At 46.4% G+C, this 20,747-nt stretch overlaps 1 protein-coding gene across 1 annotated transcript; it reads right to left on the reverse strand.

Moving 5' to 3' along the window:
* Nucleotides 1–814: 814 nt before the first annotated feature.
* On the reverse strand, nucleotides 815–20,518 carry ADAM9 (ADAM metallopeptidase domain 9). The gene is made up of 22 exons (XM_088521463.1): nucleotides 20,414–20,518; nucleotides 14,032–14,129; nucleotides 13,288–13,352; nucleotides 12,173–12,251; nucleotides 10,988–11,064; nucleotides 10,118–10,307; nucleotides 9,436–9,501; nucleotides 8,928–8,999; nucleotides 8,423–8,592; nucleotides 7,480–7,561; nucleotides 6,679–6,812; nucleotides 6,303–6,474; nucleotides 6,110–6,202; nucleotides 5,735–5,930; nucleotides 5,150–5,255; nucleotides 4,403–4,586; nucleotides 4,056–4,136; nucleotides 2,886–2,991; nucleotides 2,059–2,197; nucleotides 1,510–1,612; nucleotides 1,154–1,287; nucleotides 815–972 (listed from the first exon to the last, which is right to left on the reverse strand). The coding sequence occupies exons 1-22, from the start codon at nucleotides 20,508–20,510 to the stop codon at nucleotides 861–863; spliced, it is 2,556 nt and encodes an 851-aa protein (XP_088377589.1). The 5' UTR covers nucleotides 20,511–20,518; the 3' UTR covers nucleotides 815–860.
* Nucleotides 20,519–20,747: the final 229 nt, after the last annotated feature.

A 20,747-nucleotide genomic window follows, 5' to 3' on the forward strand; every position in this document is an offset into this window, starting at 1 on the left:
CCAGAGACATCCTGACTGACACTAAAGACTTGAAGGTGACGTGGAAGGTTCCTGTTCATCAGCATGTCCCTAATTAAAGGGCTAGGGGAAGCTCAGGGCTTCTGTGGGGACTATTAGGCATAGGCTTTAAATCCAACTTAAAACCAAAAAACTGCCACTTTTCTAAACCAAAATAGGGCCTTTTTTCTCTTTCGTACCTTTATTTTTATTGCCCATTCATCATGTTAGTGGAAATTAGTACAGGTTTCTCATTTAGCAACTCAGAAGTACTCATTTAAAACCATTAATTTAAACTCCAAGTCCACAGAGCACAGCTTAGTGTCAGTCAGCATGGAAGCAGGAGGCTGAGCGTTATTACACATCAAGAAACATACACGTGCATAAACATGTTTACAATATCTTTATCTTCCTCCCAAAAAGGACATTGAGACCTTGTTCACTTAAGTGGATTAACACTCTCCAGCCCGCACAAAGTGGGTTTAAATAAACTGGCCAGGGTTTCTTGCTCTGACAGTGGCACTTTTTGCTTCGGCTCTTCACGTTTGCAAGGACAACGGGGGACAACGTTGTTCGGGCTCCGCGTGGAAGCCAAAGTGTCTCCCAAGTGCTCTGCTTCCCGGAGGGTCTAACTGCAGGATCCGCTCGCGACGAGGGCCGGAGCGAGGGGACGACGGCGCGAGGCGCTCGGCCCCGGGCGCTTTGGTAGAGGTATTTGGAGTTTTACATTCCGTGTTTCCGCAGCGCGTTGGCCTTACCCGGGGCTGCTCGCCGGGGTCGCCGCTCGGCGCAAGGGGAACCGCGACGGCAGCTTCGCTTCGGCCAGCGGCTCCGCTCGTCTGGAAGCCCCGAGGAAGCCAAAGCTACTTGGGAGGCAAAGGTGCAGGTCGGGAAGGGAAATACGGTCCCTGAGGTAAACATTTTTGCTGGGCCGGCGGTCCCTGAGGTGCACATTTCTGCTGCGGAGGAGGCGGCCTGCAAGAGGGACAGAAGACAGCTCAGGAAAGAGCATTTCAGCTCCCAAGTCACAAAGGAAAAAAATCTCCTTTCAGCACAGGATCAGGCCTGCTCACTATTGCTCGTGGAGAGGTTGTCATTGCCTTTGTCTAAGGGACCAAAACAGCTACAAAAATGTTATTTAGAGAATTCAACAAACCTTGTGGGCAGCTTCTGGGGCTGCGGGGCCTGGTAGTGGGGTGACGGGTGGTAGGACTGGTGGTAGTAGTAGGCTTGCTGACCGTGCTGGCTAGCTGGGTAAGATGGCACAGGAAACGTGTTTGGCTCCATATCCTGAGAAGAAAACAGGAGGAATATTCACAAGTTTGCACAGAGGGGATTGTAGTAACACCCGCTTCACTAACCGGGTGACATTTAAGACCAATCACAAGCAGTGTGTAAGTGTCACCGCTGCTCCTGCCTTCTAAGGCCCTCAGAAGGAGGAAGCAACAGTAATTTGGAAAGAACTGCATTTTGGAGAAGCAAAAGATGCAGCAAAGAGAAGCTGATTCCTACCATGGGGGCGTTTCTTGAACCATGAGACACTCCTTGTGAAAAGCCCCTGGGCTGGTAGGCTCTGGGTTCAGCTTCTGTTCGCGGAGGTGGCGACTGGAAGGACCTGAAATTCAGCAGAGCCTGGCAATGAGCAGATAACCTCTCCAAGCAGGCTACAAATCCAAACCTTGTTTGTTAGATGGATTTAGAAGAGCTTTTTAGCAAATGCCACACCTCAGGAGGACAGTATATGCAGCCACATAATCCTTTTTCTGTTTAGGGCTGTATCACACCTTTATTTGTTGCTTTGTACCAAAGCTGGGACCCCAGAACCACCAAGCCAATCATCAAGGCACAGAACAAGCATAAAGGCAAAAAGTTCTCTGAACCTTCTCCATATAAAATAAGGTTATTTTCTGTGGCATTGCCAGAACAACCTTCACTTGATGCAGATTTACTTATCTTGGGACTAAAATATGCCTCCACACTTGAAATTGGCTTGTGTAAAGAAATGTCTACAGACTCCTTCCAAAGGGCAGAAGAGGGGGTGAAGGAGGGGAATATCCTTACGAATGACAGCGTGACATCAGCCTCCTAAACCATCTCTTCAGCTTGTCCCTCTTTGCAAACGCCAGAACAGCAGCTCCGAGGAGTGGGAGGATCAGGAAAAAGAAAACGAGCAGCCCGTTCCTCAGTGAGGTGTCTTTGTCTGGTGGGGATAGGAGGAGAGAGAAGAAAAGAGATTATTAAATGGTGTTACCATCACTCAGCTCATGAAGCAGTGGGGTTTTACAGGAGGATTGATTCTATCATTATTTTACCTTCTTCATGGCAGAAAAAAATAGAATTGAGTAAAGGTATTTGGGCATATATATTGCAACCTGAAACACTGAAAAATGTTTGGACACGACCAAAGATCACAGAAGGGCCTAATCCTTTTCCTCAGACACCTTCATACTCCTCATATGCCTTCACAAACTGCATAGAGATACTAGAATAGGGCTCATTTCTGCCCCCACTGCACAAAAGAGCATCGCCATATCGAGCTGAATCTACAACCTCAGCCAAATTTCATGTTCTGATGGGATCTAAAATTGGAACAGGGTCCAATTTCCAGCTTGGATACAAAGTCCAAGATGGTTTTGGCCCAAGGCGGCAGAACTCACCTGAGGGCAAATCAAACAGCTAAACTGCATTAGTCTCCAGCATCCCAGAAGAAAGGCCTTGTGCTGCCCCTCACACCCCAAACCTTAACCAGAGCCCAAACCTTAACCAGATTTGTTTGCAAATGGAACCTGCTGAAAACCTAAATCGCCAGCGCTTCTGCCACCAGAATTGAGCTGCTTCCAGGCTTTCTGCAGAGGTCCAAGGCTGGAAGTTGCCTGGGTTCTACTTGCCGTTGTAAGGGGGGCCGCTGTCGATGCTCCCTCCGTAGCCTTTCGTGTCGCAGTGAGGAGGGGCCCAGCCTGCTTCACAGTGACAGTTGCCGTTTTTATTGCACACCTAGGAAAGAAAAGCATGAGAACAAGCCCCATAGTGCAGCACCTCCCCACACTGAGAGCACAGAAGCATCCTAAGGTGCCTGCAAAGGCTACAGCCTTGGAATTGGAGCTGTAAAAAAGGGAAAATTCACTGCTATAGGAGGTATATGTTCATTTTGCAGGTGAATATCTAAAAAGGCAATAAGTTGTCACAGCTTTTAAAGCATAAGGCAATAGCCAGGGCTGTCCAGTCCCTTCCATGTCACTCAGTCTGGTGACCTTTAACCACCCACTCCCCTGTCAAATCTAAATAACCAGCCCTGGGGCAGCACAAACCCTGTCTCTCCACAAGAATTCCTGGGATTGAGCAACCCCAGGGATTGTTCTGGGTGCGTTTCCAAAGATTATTCATCCTGACTGCTGAAAGAGCAGGGCTGCTGCTTTTGTGAGCTGCAGAGTGTCATATTACATCAGCTAGACAAAAAAAATATCAGGAATTGCTTTGGAAAAATACATTATTTCATAGCTTTCAACAAAAAAATCTTTTAATAATGTTATAAGCTGTCTGTGCAGAGCCAGTTTGTAAAGACAGTTTTGCCAAAGTTAAACAAGCCAGAAAAATAAAGTTGTTATTGACAATTATAAAACTTACCAGACAAACTATGCAGTCTGAGCATTTACTCCCTATTAAAGGTAGTTTTCCTCATTAACAGGATTAAAAAAACCACTTATTACAGCAAAACCAATTCCCCTGAACCCCACAGATTCTCTCTCACCAGATACCTAGTGACAATTATTTTATTTTGCATTAGTTATAGCCCATAAGCAGAAAAGTGCAACAGGCTTCATAGGTGCAAAAGAGATTATCATTTCAACATGACTGATAGAGCACAATTAAAGTGCAACAGGTTCACAGCCTGGCCTTTGATATAAAAAAAGTCACTATATATTTGCACATAGACTCTACAAAAAATATCTAGTGTTCTTATAACAAAGACCTCACAGAAGAGGACATTGAGCACGTAGAAACATTGCCAAAGTCATAGCAGAATTAACACTTCAGTGGGAATATCGGGAATATCTTACCCCATGTCCATGGCATTTTCTTTGTACATCACAGTCATAGTTCAGGACAGAGGCACTCACACACTGGAAATGCCTACAGATCTAAGGGAATTAAGGAAAAGACACACCTTAGTTTGCTCTGAGAGAATGTTTAGTTTTTTTGCTTCTATAAATCAAAGACTTCACATTTTTATCTGCACACGCACAACAAGGCAGCATGTGGAACCAGTGGAATTTTGCATTAACTACATGCATCAAAAAGTTACTGCCCAGAGACGTTCATGAAACAACAAAGCTGACAATTAATATTCACGTGTAAAACTTTAACTATTGCTTGAAGAATTCACTATTGACCTGTTGCTAACTACCTTTCCGGTATCACATTTGGTGCCTTCATTCACCATTCCTGGATCAGGGACATCAGAGCCTAGCTGGAAATCCACACCCCAGCACATGGTGTTTCCGACAGGAGTTTGGATAATGGCAGGTTTAATTCCAAAAACAGGCATTGTCTGCACATTTTTACATTGCAGCTTCCCACACATGGCATTCCTACAACACCAACATGTGAATGGTGTAAAGACACTTGCATTCATTCAGAAAAAGACTTTTTAAACACACTTGATACAATCTTTTCTCCCTACTGGGAGATTATCGACATTACTTAAGAGCAAAATTGAGGTTAACTTAAACACAACAGAGCTGGTCAGCATTTCAGTGCTGCAAGAACATGGGTTTAGCCCTTCACAAATACTTTTTGTGATGATCTTTATATACTAAAGAAAACATAACCAATTTGACATTCTGTAGACCCTGTGATGAGAAAAATCAACTACTACTTGCAGGATAAAATCACGTAATATGTATATTTTAAAAAAACACACACAAAAAGCTTACAAATGCATAAGCGTGAGGGCTTTGAATAATTAAGTTTAAGCCATCTCACTTTGGATCCAATTGGCACATATTTTGAAAATGAGGGTAGATTATGGGATAAGGTGTCTCTCCCCAGTACACTTGTTATAAAGTCCCAAACTATAGCACTTGAATAAAAGGATTCTTAAAATACTGCATGATACATTTAAGAACTACTTGATGCATCAGGCTCAACTTACCAGCTGGAACATTTCTTGTAGTCGTGGCCATGGAAGCCACAGTTGCCAAACCTGTCACCCTTGGAATTCACATCCACAAAACAGATGTTGGGGGCAGCTTTTGCTTCTGAAAAGAACAGCCCAACCCCAGACAGGGAGAAATTGAGTTGAGTAGAGACAGAAACATCTCACATCAGCACCATGCCTCCCTTCCCCAGCCCAGTTATCCTTGCCACCCCTCTAGCTTTCTCACTGCAGCACAGATAGCAGAAGACTTTCACCAAAATGATAAAAACAAGAGAAAAGACCAATTTCTAAGCAACAAGAAAGGGAAAATAGCCTCCTCATAAGTTAAGACTTCCCTAGAGCCCTGTAATCTGGAACTCCCTTGCTAATTGGAATGCTCAGTGCAGGAAAGCTGGTACTGAAACCACCAGCACAAGAAATGCAGAGAGAGAAAAACAAAGCCATGAACTTCACCCTTTCAAATCTCTTACCAAACCCAGCTGGTCTTTGTTACAAAAAAAGAGCAGCCAAATATATATTAAACTCAGTGCTTTCTTTTAGATATGTCTCCTTGAAAGAAAATACTGTGCTCTTCCTTACTTGGGCCAAAGATAGCCTGGCACTGGGCATCATAGTACTGGCACACGCCGTTGTAGCAGTAGGCTTGGTCCTTGTGGCACGGGTGGCCGTCCTGGACCGTGGAGTCGGGCTGGCAGAACTGGGAGGTGCCGTTGCAGTATTCGGGAAGGTCACACTCGTTGCTACTCGCCCGGCACTCGGTTCCTCCGGGAAGGAACTAAGGAGAGGGGGGAAAGCGTCAGGAAATCCGAATGGGACAGCAGTGAGGAGGCACAGCACAGCCCGAGGGAACGGGCATGGAGCTGAAGGCCTCTGTGGGTGCTCAGGATGATTCTCAGAGCCAGTGTGGACCGCTCCAGAGCGGCGCTTTCCAAACACCAGTTTTTGGAGTCTTACCTGGCAGTTTTTACAGCAGTCGCCGTAGGCGCACTGAGCTCCTGCCCGAAGCCTGCAAGTGCCGGGCTCGCAGCACGGATCGCTCTCGCATTCCTGCGAATGGAAGCGCTGTGAGTAACGAGGAGCCCCGTCCTCCTCAGCACCCTGACCCCCACGAGGAGCACCCGAGGCTCCACACATCAGATCCAGTCACCTTCGGGGAGCCGCAGTCGCACTCCTCGCCGGTGTCCACCAGCTTGTTGCCGCAGTATGGGACGCTGTAGGTCTCGTCGGGCGTGGGGACGTTGAGCAGGCAGCTGCCCCCTTTGCTCAGCGTCAGCTTCTCAAAGTCCTCTGCGCTGCAGCTGCTGAAGTTCCTGGAGCCCCTGCAGAGAACAGCGCGTCTTTACACCCAAGGCAACTCCCAAGCTGAAAGCAAGGATCATTCCGGCTTTCCTCGGGAGCCCACTGTAAGATTTCCACAATAGTTTGCAAGAATATCTGCTGGATGGAGGCGACCTGTAAAATAAGGATATACAGGGGGATTACGACTCTCTGGGAATGCTTTTGCTCTTGTCAAAGCTACTTACGACGCTCCAGAGCTCATAATACAACTGCTTGCCCCACAGTGACAGACTCTCTCATCATCATGGTTCATTCCAAGGTTATGGCCGAGTTCGTGAGCAACAATCGATGCAAACATCTGTATGCTGATCCTCCCGAACTACACAAGAGCAAAGCAAACAAAAAAATCAGCAGGCAGCTAATATTGAGAGAGTCAGCGTTTACACACGTGCCAAAGGTGGTTCTGACACCACATTAATATGATTTTTAGAGCCCATAAGTCATTTGCTTAATCAACATGGGAGACTGTCTAAAAAAACACTGCTTTCCAGCATAGAAGCACCTCTGGGGATCAGTTTTATCTCAACACGGCTTTCTGGAGCAAAACAGCAGCCAACTCATAACCATTTGGCTGCCCCGTTAAATAATTTGGCGGGGGGACTCTGTTCAGTGTTTACTGGGCAGATATTCAGGCAACAAATATATACTCATAACTGGCACTAAGTGACATGCTTGCTAGATGCAATCTCTGTTCACACATCTTCAGGAAATTAAGAGTGTCCTCACTGCTACATGGAGTTTAACTATGGAGATGAAGCAGATACTTGAGGACAGATTTCAGCACCACGTGCTAGGCAGAGAGTGCAGGAGACGGTAAAAAACAGCGGGATCCAGATTATTTCATGCCAGAAACCGTCAGGAAACCACAACATAGTCCACCCCTAAGCCACATGGTCTGTTTTATCAGAGACCCTGCACTTCTGAGAAGAATTCTGGAGTGCAAAAAAGGCATGTTTATGTTCATAGGATCGCTGATGCTATCTTACCACATTAATCCCTCCTGCGTGGCTCTTGGAGCACACTGTTCCCACATAGGCCATTCCAGCTGTTCCACCAAAGCCCTTCTTCCTAGGGGGACATGGAGCAAAAAGACAGGAAGAGTCAAAAAGTCTCATTGCACAGCAACACGCAAGGCTTTAAACAGCACAGCCCACCCAGAAAGGCACTCAGAGCGTCACTTCTGCTCGTGTGGCTCAAAATACACTTTTTTTAACCAAAAAAAGCAGCACTGCCAAGTGCTATGGTTCCTTCCTGCTGTTGCTCTGGTCAAGCTCAGCTTTGCACGAGGGCAAGTCAGGCTTTTGCCCCTGGGCAAGAGAAAAAACTCTGGCTTTTCTCCCACTTTGGGAGGGACTTCTTAAGCACAGGGTTATCTTTAGGAAGTGCAGAGGACACTGGCAATTTGGAAACAGAGCCAAGAGACCCTTGGGGAAGTTCTGTGCTGGGAGAGGGAAGCAGGGAAAGACAAATTAGCCACCATGGGCCCAAAACTCAAACCTTGCCACTAGCTTCTGGCCATCAACCGCAGAAAATTTGTGCTCCGTTAGACTGCAACACTCGCACCTAAATCTGAAGCTCATTTTCTACAAAAGAAGCCTTAGATTCCAAGTCACATCAATATACAGTCTGACAAAAGTTTATCTCAAATTCAGATGTGAGCTTCATGCAGTACAAAATATGAAGTTGCACAACAGAGCACAAGATGAAAATTTGTTATGTAGCAGAACATCTGTCAAAGAGGAGGGACGTTGAATTCAAGGAGCAGCAGAAAGTTCTGAAAAATTGTTTGACTTGGAATGTTTGCCACACATAAAACAGGGCAGATGACACTGGATTCTCTGGAATTACAACCGCTGCTTTTGCCGGAGTGCAGCCAAGCAGCTTGGAATAAAATACATTTAAAAGCCAAAGGGAAGGGCTGCAGCTCACAGAACAAACTGGGCGCTGTCGTGTCTTCGACGCATCACCAGGTTCTTCTCTCGCCACTGCACGAAGTTGGCCAGCACGTCCCCAGCCCCTCCGTCCGTGCTGATGATGTTCTCGTGCTTCCAGATCTCCAGACCAACCAGCACGATGCGGATATTCAGCATGATGTACATCTGGGGAGGGGAAAGAGAGCTAAAAAGGAGCCTCAGGCCTGAAGAGCATCTTTGAAATAGTCTACTCAAAAGACAGTTTTCCTGTGATCTTTATGCATGCACAACTATTGCAAGAAATTTCATGACGCTGTGACACAGGTTATAAGTAGTCCCCAAATTAATTCCTGCTTCAGGTAGGGTAATTGCAGATGAATTTAATGGTAGAAAAAGCCTTTCTAATGATGCAAATACTTGACAAATGCTGCTGTAAATCCCTCTAAGTTTGCAAAAGTAAACAGAGCTGAACATCTGCTGCGTGCAGCATCATTCTCCTCCTTAGCACAGCTTTGACTTACACTGTCAAGGAAGTTTGCCAGTTGCACCATGTGTTCCCTCACTTCTGTTTCACTCTTCCCAAAATCCTCAAACTGCAAGAAAAAACAAGCTTGGTCATGAAAAGATGACAGACAAGACTTAGAAAAAGGAAAAGCTATTTTAGGACAAAGCACAATATCTTTGCCAGTCTTAGAAGATAAGAACTTGAACCCTTGCCTAGAAGATGCTCATCAAGATGACAGCAGCTTCGTTGCTGCCATTCAGCCCATCAGTCATCAAGGGAAAACAGGAAAGGCAGTTTTTGGTACGTGTTTCCCTTACGTGATTAGAATCTTTGCTGACAAACCCTGAACACTTGACAATTCACTCTGAAGGGCATCATCTAGGACATGTTTAATCAGTTTTAAGTGAGTATATTTGTACATCCTTCGTTAGTGTTAGTCTTTCATTAATCCATTTAGGAGTAATGAAGACCCACGGGCTTTTCAACTCCTCTCCTGGGGAAAGGAAAGAGGCAACAGCCCCTACCTTCTCTTTATCCACAACTATGAACAGCTCCACATATCTTGTTTGATGTAGGACAGCTCTTTTTCTCTGAGGAAAAGACAAAAAAGGAATTTTAGACAATTTCAAGTTTATTAATGAAGTGCAAACCAAGAAACCTCATCCTGGTGTCATCACATTGAGGCTGGTACTGCTGGTGGTTTAAGAGACACATCTGAGCACACTGTGCCAAAAAGAAAATAAGCAAAAAATCAAAACAACAGCTATTTCTCTGCAGGTGTTTGATGCTAAACTTGAGCTCTACAAGGACTTCCAGTGCTTGATAAGGTAATTTTTGATTTCCACACAGGTTTCTTCTGAAAGACAGCATATGCTTTTATAAAGGAGGGAAACAATAGGCAAACAACAGGGGAGACCTTCAGAACAATCTGTTACTCTGAGAAAAGAATAAACTGCACAAGGTTCTGCAGCCTCCCTGCCAGGGCACACTCTAGCCAGCCCCTGGGCTCGCTGCTGGGTGCAGAAGTACAGGGAAACTGAGTGTTGGGGAAGCAGGATTCACCCAGCTGGGTAGAAAACCCTGATTCACAATCTTTACGTATGTGTTAAACCCCAGGAAATCTGAGAAGCTGCTTCCATCTTATCAGCTGGACAGTCACAAAACACATTCTAGGGGCTGGTGGGGAGGAAGCAGTGGAGAACTCACGCGCAGCAGCTGGGTCATGCTGGGATAGTGATTTTCCTCTGCCTGTTCCCTCTCAGGGCCTTCCGGGGCTCCTCCGCACGCGCCGGGCTCCCTCTTCACGTTCTCCAGCCGATACAGAAGGTGTTTGGCACCAGAGGAGGAATCCATGGGCTCAATCCCATAGGTGATGTTCTCTATTGTCACCAGGCCCCTGAATGTGCAGGAAATTGAATTAGACAATAGTTACCAGGTTTTTATAGTAAAACAGAGGTTATTCTTTAATAACTGTATATACACACCTCAGTCCTTACCTAAAAAGGTGCCTGAAAGCAGCCTTTTGCTGCAAAGGGCCTGCACAAATACCATGTATTAAGCATTTTCCTAAGCCTTTACAACATCTGAGAAATTAAATCACGAACCTTAAGCAAAAAGGCTTCATTTAACATTGCTACTTTGGCATCTGACATGGCAATGCAACAAGGCACGTTCCAAATGATACAGAAATATCATTTCTCTAATATAGAGATATGTTACCTTTCTGACCAGTTTTGTAAGATTTATGTTTCAGTTGCAGGTTTTGTATTAGATAACATTTATTTGAAGTATACCTCTAGCCAAATTAGAAAATAAGCCAAAAAGGGTGCCAAAGTGACTGGATTCCAATAAGAAAATGCATGAATCAACTTTTTTTAAAGCAATTCTGCAAATATCTGTTAACTCTACATTAATAAAAGACACTGAATAAAGACTGCAGGAGAACAGACTATTACAGTTTGGTCCCAGCCAATGAGTTTCAGGTTGGTTGGACAATAAACAGGGCAAGATCTTTGTTCCCAGCTCAGCGGGCTGCTAAAAATCCCATGTTGGCTGCGATACAAAAGGCGTTGTTACCTGAGCCCCGAGCACGTGCTGACAGCAACAGCAGAATCCAGGACCCCTTCCACATATCCCTGATAATGGCAGTGATCCTGCAGGAGAAAATAAAATCCCACTCACCTGTTTCAGCCTGGAGCTGGAGTCGGTGCTTGTGCCGCTGATATTAGCACTAGGCAAGCGGGGCTCAAGCATCATCTAGAGACTGGATTTCTTAACTTGAAATGAAGCCATCCTGCTTTGAAGTTTGGCCCTCCACCCTGCTGCAAATATTTTAAGCCTCTCCCTGTCTATTTGAGCCAGCACAACTTTCAGCCTCCAGAAAACATGTTTTGGAGAGTGTATTTGCATTGTGTGTAAGCTCCCTACCAAGGGAACAGCCACCGCCGGCTGTTGTCACCAGGTACCAAGGTGTCCAAGCTTCTTGGTTGCACAGTATATCCCAAAGCAGCCCTGGGAAGGCAGAATGCTTCCATGCCATCCTCTGGACACATAATTCCTCGGTAAATAGCTGTTGACTTCAGTGCTCCATTTGCAAAAACAAGACCCTATGAATCATACAGAACTAACAGTCCCCTTCCAAGCAAGCAAGGCTGATAGGAAAAGCAGGAGAGGATTTCTAAGTACCTGTATTTTCTATCACACTGCTCTTCTACAGAAGCAATTAATTTCTCAAAGGCAACCTAGAAAGTGGCCTCCTCGTATGGGAAACAGCAGCTGCAAATGCTTTTTTAATAGGACAGTCCCAAAGCTACACAGATGACAACTCAGGAACCAGGATGTACCGGTGGGGTATTTCCTCATAAATGCTTTTTCCCCCACTAAAGGTTTTCCAGATTTGATAACATCTCCTTTTAGCAGCCAGTTAACCATTCCCTTTGACTTGTGGGCCAGTCTGGAAGACTATGGTGTGTATAAGCTAGACTGAGTCACTAAAGAAGCTCCAGACAGCTGCTCCATAAGAAACAGGACTTGGTTCCAGAGGGGGATACAAACACTCCTCTTTAGGACAAACCTGCACCACTGCTGGGTAATGAGCTATCTGCCAGCTGGGAAAAGATTCACATCCAAAACCAGGGATTCCTACTGGGTAATTCTGCAGCATGTGGAAAACAAACTATCCATTTGTTAACACGACTCCCTCAGATTGTAGAAACTCAGTGTTCAAGTCAACATTAATAAAGGGGTAGAAGGAAAATCTACCTGGACATCTGGTTTTTCAGATTGCAGCTTCCCCTCCTTGCTATACGTGTACACCGTGAAGTCTTTGGGCAGCAGTTCCCTGAGGAAAGGGGACAGAAGGAATACAGAGAAATATCAGGAAATGTCTATGACACTATATGAGCGCAGCAAGATGACACATTCTCACCTATATTGTCATGAATATGTAAGTTGCAATTTATTAAGGAACAAATTCCAAAGGAAAACCACTATAACTTCACTGGGGAATGGTGCACTCGTTAGGAATAATCCTCCTGCAGCAACATCAAGGATATTGATGTGATTGTATTGATGTAATGGGAGGCTAATTAAACCCAGTACCTCATCCAGGGCAAATAAAACAGACAGAAAGCACCAAACTGTGCTGAGTTTTATGCAGAACATGGAAAACCAGGGCAGTGCTGCACGATTTCTCTTTCCTGGTTTAGGAAGAAAGCACATGGGGAAAATCTCCCATAATTTACACTGCTGACCCATACTGGTAAATCCATTGAACAGTGAAGCTCAATTCCCACGTTCCTGAGGGTTCAGGGCTTAGCAAGTGCCAGAAAGGGGTCCCCAGGGGCTTGGACATTTAAATAGCTACTCCCCTCCTGTCTATTTTGAGGGTAATTGTAAGAGAAACTGACTGCTGCTGCCAGTAATCCTCTAAAAGACTCAAAACAAGCACAAAATGTGACACCTACATTCTGTGTTATGCACATTAAGGCCTTGGATATGAAGTCAGCTTCCTCATTTGACACTGAGACAAGCTCAAAAAATTAAAATAATAAATATAACCAGAAGGCAAAAATGTTTACTCGAAATATAGCTCTGTTTGTTTATTTTTAGATGTGAATGAGGGACTCATTGCAATGGTTTCCCAGATCCCTCCTGAGCAAACTACTACTTCCTTTACTGAAAAGGGATCGCCAGGGTTGTAGGAGTTCAGCAAATTTTCTGGCTGGTAGCCAAGGCTGTGTGACTCAAACTGCTTTCAGTGTGCTTTTCTATAGATTTTACAGTATCTGTACCTCTCATAGCTGCTCCCAAGAATCAGGACTAGCATATTTTGACACAGTAAATGAAATTTGGTCATGAAGAAATTCATCACTTACTTGTTCTTTTCTAGATGAATTGTGTACTCTTCTCCCTCTATGGCAATACCATATGAAACCTTGTCCTGGACATCAAAAAAAGTTATGATTTAATCCATGTTAGTGAAAAGAACACTCTCCAGAAACAGCTAAAATGTGGCATCTTTTCATCTGTAATTGGTAAAAAGTCACATGAAGAGAACTATTTCAAAACAGCTTTGCAGGGTTTTCTTATTCTACATTTCTAAGGCTTCCAGGGGGGAAAAATAATATGTTTAGTTACAGCTAGAAAAGGAGAGTTTTGTTCCTGCACATGCAGAGCAAGCCTGTACCTCCAACAGCCTTGTATTAATGCTGCACTCGGTAACTAGGGCCCATAAATAAGCCAGATCACCTGATTGCTGTATTAAATATCACAGCAGGAGTACTAGCTCACAACTGCAATAAACTACAAGGCATTCTTGTTAATATTAAGTCCTGCCAATGCTTGTAAGACTTGGAACAGAAGTCGGGTTAATCCAAATGCCTTTAAGCGTGCAGTCTTTAATTACATGGCTACACCACAATAATTTAGGCTGGGAAATACCTTGGGTCTCTACTCCCTGCTCAAAGCAGGGCCAGCTGCAGAGTTGAGGCCTTTCTCCAGGCAAATTCAGAGTATTTCCCAGGATAACGATCCCCACCAGAGAATTTAAAGGCAGTTTTGGATGGATCTTGCTAAGAAGTAGACATCTGAGTGAAAATATTTGTAAAAATGTGCAGTACCTGCACAGAGGAGATGTTGGAGGCCTCCCGCCGTTCTCTTCCTAACCTCTGGGGAATTATAACTTCATAGGAAGACAACAGAGAAACCTCCTGGAAACCTGGAAGGTTAAGAAAAAGTTATTGGATTATAGTGTCTAAGGAAAGAGAACAGGCAGAAAGGCACAAGGAAGGAAGCAGTCCGCAACTCTGGAAATTCCGACTCAAGTCTCCAACCAATCCCAGGCATTTGCTGAGGTCCAGGTCTACAGCGCAGTGTCAAGCAGGTCCAAGGGAGCTCTGTGGAGGAAATCAGCTGCCTGCAGCTCTCTGCCACTGCACAAGGAGCCCTGTCACTGTGCAGGGCAGCTGGACATTGCTGAAACACCCTGCGGCACTGTCGGTCCAGCCAGGAGCAGGATGGTCCCAATGAGTCCCTCAGACAACCCCATCTTTCACCAGCACAAACCTGAGGAAGCAGCTCAGCACAAAGAACTTGTTTGAGGACACACAAAGACAGCAGCCAAGTTGGGTGTCTGAGCTGCAAAGCTGCAGATTGGAATCCTCACAGATACATGGAGTCTTTCCATGAGCTCCCGGAGGCTCCAGCCCGGAGCAGAGCTCAGCGTGATGCCCTCAGCCCGGCACGTGACAGTCCAAAAGCTCCAACAAAAGCTCGGGACTGCTAATGATGTCCCCGGAGAGCACTGGAGACCCTGGGGAAAGCTAATGAGGTGAAGGCACGCAGCACAAAGCAGCCTTCCGCAGCGCACAACCTGCTAAATATCTCCTGCAATCCCCACTTCTCCAGCTAAAGAAGAAACAAGCAACGATCTACAGCCGGAGAATCGGGACATGGGTTTGTGCAGGCACCGGTTTTACCCGGAGTAGGTAAACAATAATAAACTGCACATGCAAATCGAATTCCCAAGGCGCTTGGAGCGCCACTGCCCCTGGAAAGCGGGAGCTCGGCTGTCCTGGGATCGCACGCGGGATTGGGAGCAGCGTTTTACTAGCTCATGGCAATGGAATCGATGAGCTCATCAGGAGAGCACAAGCTTTCAGACCTAGAACCAGGGGGAAGGGAGCAGCTCAGCTCCTGTGAGCGATTTAACTGTGAAAAAAACAGAAAACACCACAGTTTAGGAGGGAATACCTTGCAGAAATTGCTTGCTTCCTTCAAAAAAAATCTCCTTGGGTCCAGCAAAGTGCATTGCAAATTAAAGGATGGTTTTCAGCACTGTACAAAGCCCTGTGCTACCTCAGGGCTATCCTGAGAACATGACCTCAGACTAGCACTTCCAGACAGGACTGCTTTAATCCCTACCTCTGAGGCAGCATCCGAGGCACCTCTGGATGCTCAGCACCATCCAGCTGACACTGGCAGGCCCAGGAGAGGGTTAAAACACATTTCAGAAGGCTAGAGAAAGTCCTGAGTTTAGTTTCATTCCTCCTTGGCCAGAAAACAGGAGAGGGAAGGGCTGTTTCCTTCCCTGGGATCAGCCACCAAAAGTACACACTGGCAAATCACTTCCCTACGTTTCTCATTCCCAGCCACGCGTTTCCAGTTCATACCCAGTCCTAAGCTCTAGCAAACTGCTGCGTTGCACTTGTTGCTTCCTCGGCCCATTCCAGAAGTGCCTCTGTTTAAGTGAGGAACAGGATATTTGGAGAGACTCTTGGAGAAGCCCTACAAAAACATCAGGGCACGATCAATCCTTGCAGCACTCCAAGAGCTGCAAGCGCCTCCGAAAGCGCTTGGAAGCCCAAGGCAAAGGCGTGAATCATCACACACAGCTAACATAACTGGGAGGATTTTCTGGGAACAGCGTAATCCTAAAAAGCTGCATGTTAGAAAACCAGCAAAAAGAAAGAATACAATTTTCTGGCCAGAACACGTCCCTGCTTTGTGCTCTCCTTTCCCCATTTTGCTACTTTCAGTTTGGAAGGTGATTTGGGAACAAAGCATGCTATTCCTCCAGCCCATCGAAGGGAATCTGTATGGGATCAGCATTTACCCTAGAGAAAAATGAAAACCGTGAGCAAAATGACCCAAATCCTGCCACATTTTGGCCATTTTCAGTCCCATCCAGCATGCACTGCCCTTCAGTGACGAACACAGCCAGACCTTATCGCACACGGGGAACAAAAAACGGATTCAGCCTGACCTAATTAGCACAAGGGAAAATTGTAGCAAGTTCAAGGTAGTTTGTAGCTATCGTGGAACTTGGGCTCTAACTAAATGCTCCGTCCCAGCACACTATGAAGACACAATCAGAAGCGTTTTGGGATCGAATCTGGATTAAGTGGCTAACTCCTGGGCAAGGTGGACACTGAGCGCTCAAACACGTACTTTAGTACAAGGTAAAAATGATTTAAATCATATCAACTAATTCTGAAAGAAAACTAGAAAGGATAGGAAAAAAATCCAATATTTAGCTGGCTTGCATCTAAGACAACTGAAACTACTTATAAAAGACCTTGCTTTGGGGAAAGTAGAATATAGTTTTTTCCTCACTCCTTTTTAAAAAGGAAAGCTACATCATATTATGGTAAGTGTGGATCTCAAACCTAGTGGTTTGCAGTAAGTTTTCCAGTAGCCTCCAGGACTCATGGCCTGAGTTTGATGACATTCCCCACACCCAGGAACGTGCTGCTTGTGGCTCATCCTTGGCTGCAGCACTTCCAAGGAGAGTGTATTTCTGAGGTGAACACAGCTACTGCATCCCCTGCACTTACCTTATCTCATTAGAGGCTGCTTTAATTACCGAGCACCAGTGGCAACTAGGAAGATATGAATCATCTCCCCCTCCTTGTCCTGAATCCACAGGAAGAGCTCTGTGCACCTTCCACAGCACGTGGGAGCTTGGAAAGCATCAAATTGAGTCCTCGTTGTTACCATTTTCCAGGCACTGAGCAGTCAGGTACCTGCTCCACTGCTGATACAATCTGTATTTGAAGCAGGAGTTGAGCTGCAGCCCTAGTGTTTATCCAGCTCTACCCACCCACACAAAACAGTTCACCTCAATTATCACCCTTCCTCAATAACTCCTTCACTCCCTATCCAAGGGAGGTCCTCAGTGCCAACATCACCAAAATATTCCTCTGCCAGGACCCAAACTTGCTCAGTGTCCTATTAGTGACTTTAAACAGAGGATACCCACTACGAGCACCTGCTTCAGTTTACTCTGCTGAATTCCCAAGTGAGAAAGAAAAGTTTCCAATCAAGCCAGGACATCATTAGCAGCACACACAAGGCAATGCTAATATTTTCTTCAAATTTATTCTGTGGCTGTATCCAACCTAGCAACTTCTAACCATGCTATAACTGTAAAGCCTTGGATAAAAATATCTTAAACTCAAGAACTCTGCAAGTTTCAGTGGGCTGCAGTGAGTTTGGGTTTTCTGTTAGCTATGTTTCAACCAAAAGAGGCACACTGCTCAGATCAAGCACCGAGTTGTTAATTTAACTCCATTTTTAATTGATTACAAGGTTGCAGGTTTATTTTTGTCATCACAAGAGCACGGTTGACTGACATGCAGCTGAGCCTGCCCCACGGCTCATTTACTTTCCTGCCACGGGGCTCTCGCTTCCTGTTATCACCCTCTTACATCTGTGCACACAGCGATGCCCATCTCAGCAGCACGAGCACCTTGCACTTGTCCTTTCAAAACCACAGCAGTAGTAAGATTGACTCTCCAGATTACTGCAAGTGAAAACTTCCCTTTCACTGTGTAAATATTGTCCGAGTCCTTATCAAAATATTTAGAGATTTACCCAAAACAGCATACTAACAAATCTATTGTAAAAGGTAGGACCATCTCCTGTGAAGCCACCAGTTCCAGTCCTTCTGACACCTCCAGGACTAAGCAGTATCTTGCACTTTCACAGTGGTTCTCCAGCTCCAAAGCACCTGGGAACATGAGCCAAGCTCCCCTTCCAGAGCACATTCCTTCCTCTTACTTTCCATCTCCTGCCTCCCTTGCTCCAGCTTCTTGCCTCACGCTGTCTCCTTAAAAGGTAGGAAAAGGTGAACAACTAGCATGGCAAAAGCCACAAACTCATACTTGATTTATTACTCACCAGGAATACTTTTAAGGTTTAAACTGGCAAGAAAGCTACTTTACTCATGGCAAGAGGAAAGGGAGCTCTTCTGCAGCAATGGTTGCTCTTACCTCCTCCTGCAAAACCCAGACCTATGCTGTAAGAGTTTCCTGTCTAGACTCCTGCCATTCCTTCTTCCCTTTCTACAGCCATTCCCTAACTCACCTGGAAGACCCCTACTACCCTTTGGGGCACTCAAAGTCCCATCACTTGTTCTCTGGTGTTATCACTAGCATCCTTTCCACCTTGGGCTCTTCCTCCTTGTAAAATTACATTCCGAAGCCCACAGGGTCACTCTCATCGTGGACATCATTCCTCCAGGCTCGACAGCCCAGAAGTTCCTGCCCTTTCATCTACGAGGCCCAACGTTGTTTTTGAGGACTTGCATCTAGAGCCCACTCACTTCCTCCGGCCTCGTCCCTTGTGCAGATGTCAACTCCCTTCACACGGTGGCGGTTCATGGGAAAGCTGCTTCCTTGGAGCTGTCACGATCTTGACATTCAGTTACCAAAGGAAACGACGCGACACAAGTTCAATCACAAAACTCCATGGAATTGAGCAAGCACTTCCCTCCCCCTCCCCCCTTTTTGGTAGGTTTTAGCTTGAGAAATCATTGAAACAGGCAAAAACTAGAGTTATGTTTCAAATTTCCTCCCCCAAAACAAAAGTCCTAGGAGAAGCTACATTGAAATTTCTTTCCTCCTTTTATTCTTCAGAAAGGAAATAGCCACAAAACCTCTTTGCTTCGCTCAACGATTGTCCCAGATTTGCTTGAAAACAGGTGAGGCAGAGTTGTGTTTTCCATGAGCTGCACAAAAGTGTTATCTTAACCAAACACCACAGAAAACTCGAACTGAAGGGCCTAAACATAAAAAATTCCCTAAAAAAATAGATCATGGCTACAACATCCCAATTTGTTCACAATACATCAAGTAGCAGAGAAGAAAACCAACTACTAAAAAAACTAGTCCCATCCAAATCAATGCAAGATTGTTCCTGCATGAATTTATATAGCCAAAGCCTGAGCTACAGACCCTATAGAAATAGGAGGTAAATAAATAACCTGCTCCCAAGGCTATAGGTCATTCTATGACATATTCCTCCAGCCATTCCCAATGAGATGTTTCCGGTAGCGCCTCCACATCCATCTCCTTTGCCTATTTGTCAGGGAGTGCCCAAGGCAGTTACATTCCAAAACCAAAGTGTTGGATGAGTCGGGATCAACTCACACAGGTGACTTGGCTTCTCCCTTCTTGTTCCTGCTCACAGCTGAGAAGATTTACCATCTTTTATCAACAGTTTGGTATTGTTAGCCAAGACAGAAACACCAACAAGTGAAGAGAAACACTGCCCATCAGCCATTAGCATCTGCATCAACCTGTATTTCCTCCCATATTTAGGTAGGACCTAAAAATCTCAGCCCCCGAGATACTGAAAAGCAGGAAATTCACCCAGCAGAGAAGCACTCAGGGTGAGTAACCACAGCAAGAGCATTTTTACCTCAGAGCAAAACACTGGTGTTGAAAAGTATCCCTCAACTAACAAATCCTAACTGCAAAACTCTCCATTAGTGATAAAAGCCCATGTTTCTGCTCAAGGTACCACATACAGTGTTAAAGAAAACGATGAAAAGAGAGTCCTTTCATACACACATCAGAGGCACCAATATGAAAGCCTACAAATAACACACAGTGTCAATTCAGTGTTATTAGGAGCATTTTAGCTCTTGTCAATCTCTATTTTCCTGTAGAAGAGCAGTCCTTGCTGCTGTGTGGCTGTTTCGGTGCAGGTGACAGCTCGCTCCAGCCAGGGGACACTGCCACTCCACGGTTAGAGCCAGGATGATGCTCTGGCCCCCAAATTTGGGGGATATTGGTACCCCAAGGCTGGAGCTCGCCGCGTTCACCAAGATGCTCTCCAGGCACTTCTGCCTTGCCAACACAAAGGGTCTGCCCCGCGTGGGCACGGAGCCTCCCAGGCAGGACACAGGTTGTGCCACCAGCCACAGCGCCCTCCTGCCCGGCCACTTTTAGGCACCACGACCACCCCCTGCAGCGGCATCCCTAAACCCCCCCAACCCACAGGAGGGAAGAGGGGGTCTCCGGCCACGTTAACGGATCCATGGGGGAGGCAGAGGAGGGTTCTCCAAACCCCGGAGGTGACCCCAGGGGCCAGGACCTACCTTGGGAGCAGCGGGAGAGGGAAGGGGGGTCCCGGAGCGCCTTGGCCGAGCGCGGGGCCGGGCGCTGCCCGCCGGGACAGGGATGAAGGGGGTTTGAGGGGGGTCCCGGTGGCACTCACCGGCGCGGTCCCGCGCGCAGCTCGGTGCCACCAGCAGCAGCAGGCAGAGGCAGCCGCCCGCCGCGCGGGCCCAGGCCAGGCCGCTCCGGCTCCGCATGGCGTCTCCGGCCGGCGGCCCGCACGGAGCCTGCGCCGCCAGGCCAAGCCGTGCGCGTCCTCCCCCCAGCCCCGGCCTCCGCCGAAACCACCCGCCGGGGTGGAGCCACCGCCGCTCCGCCCGGCACCGGGACGCGCGGATGGAGGGGGAAGAGCCCTCCGGAAACGGGGCAGGACACGGCCCCCGGCGCGCGGGAAGCGAGCGCTTACCCAAGGGTTCGGTCCCGTGGGACATCCA

The sequence above is a fragment of the Tinamus guttatus genome, unplaced genomic scaffold (genome assembly GCF_059628265.1).
Source record: "Tinamus guttatus ecotype Peru unplaced genomic scaffold, ASM5962826v1 Tinamus_guttatus_pri_ptg000123l, whole genome shotgun sequence".
NCBI classification, from domain to species: Eukaryota; Metazoa; Chordata; class Aves; order Tinamiformes; family Tinamidae; genus Tinamus; species Tinamus guttatus.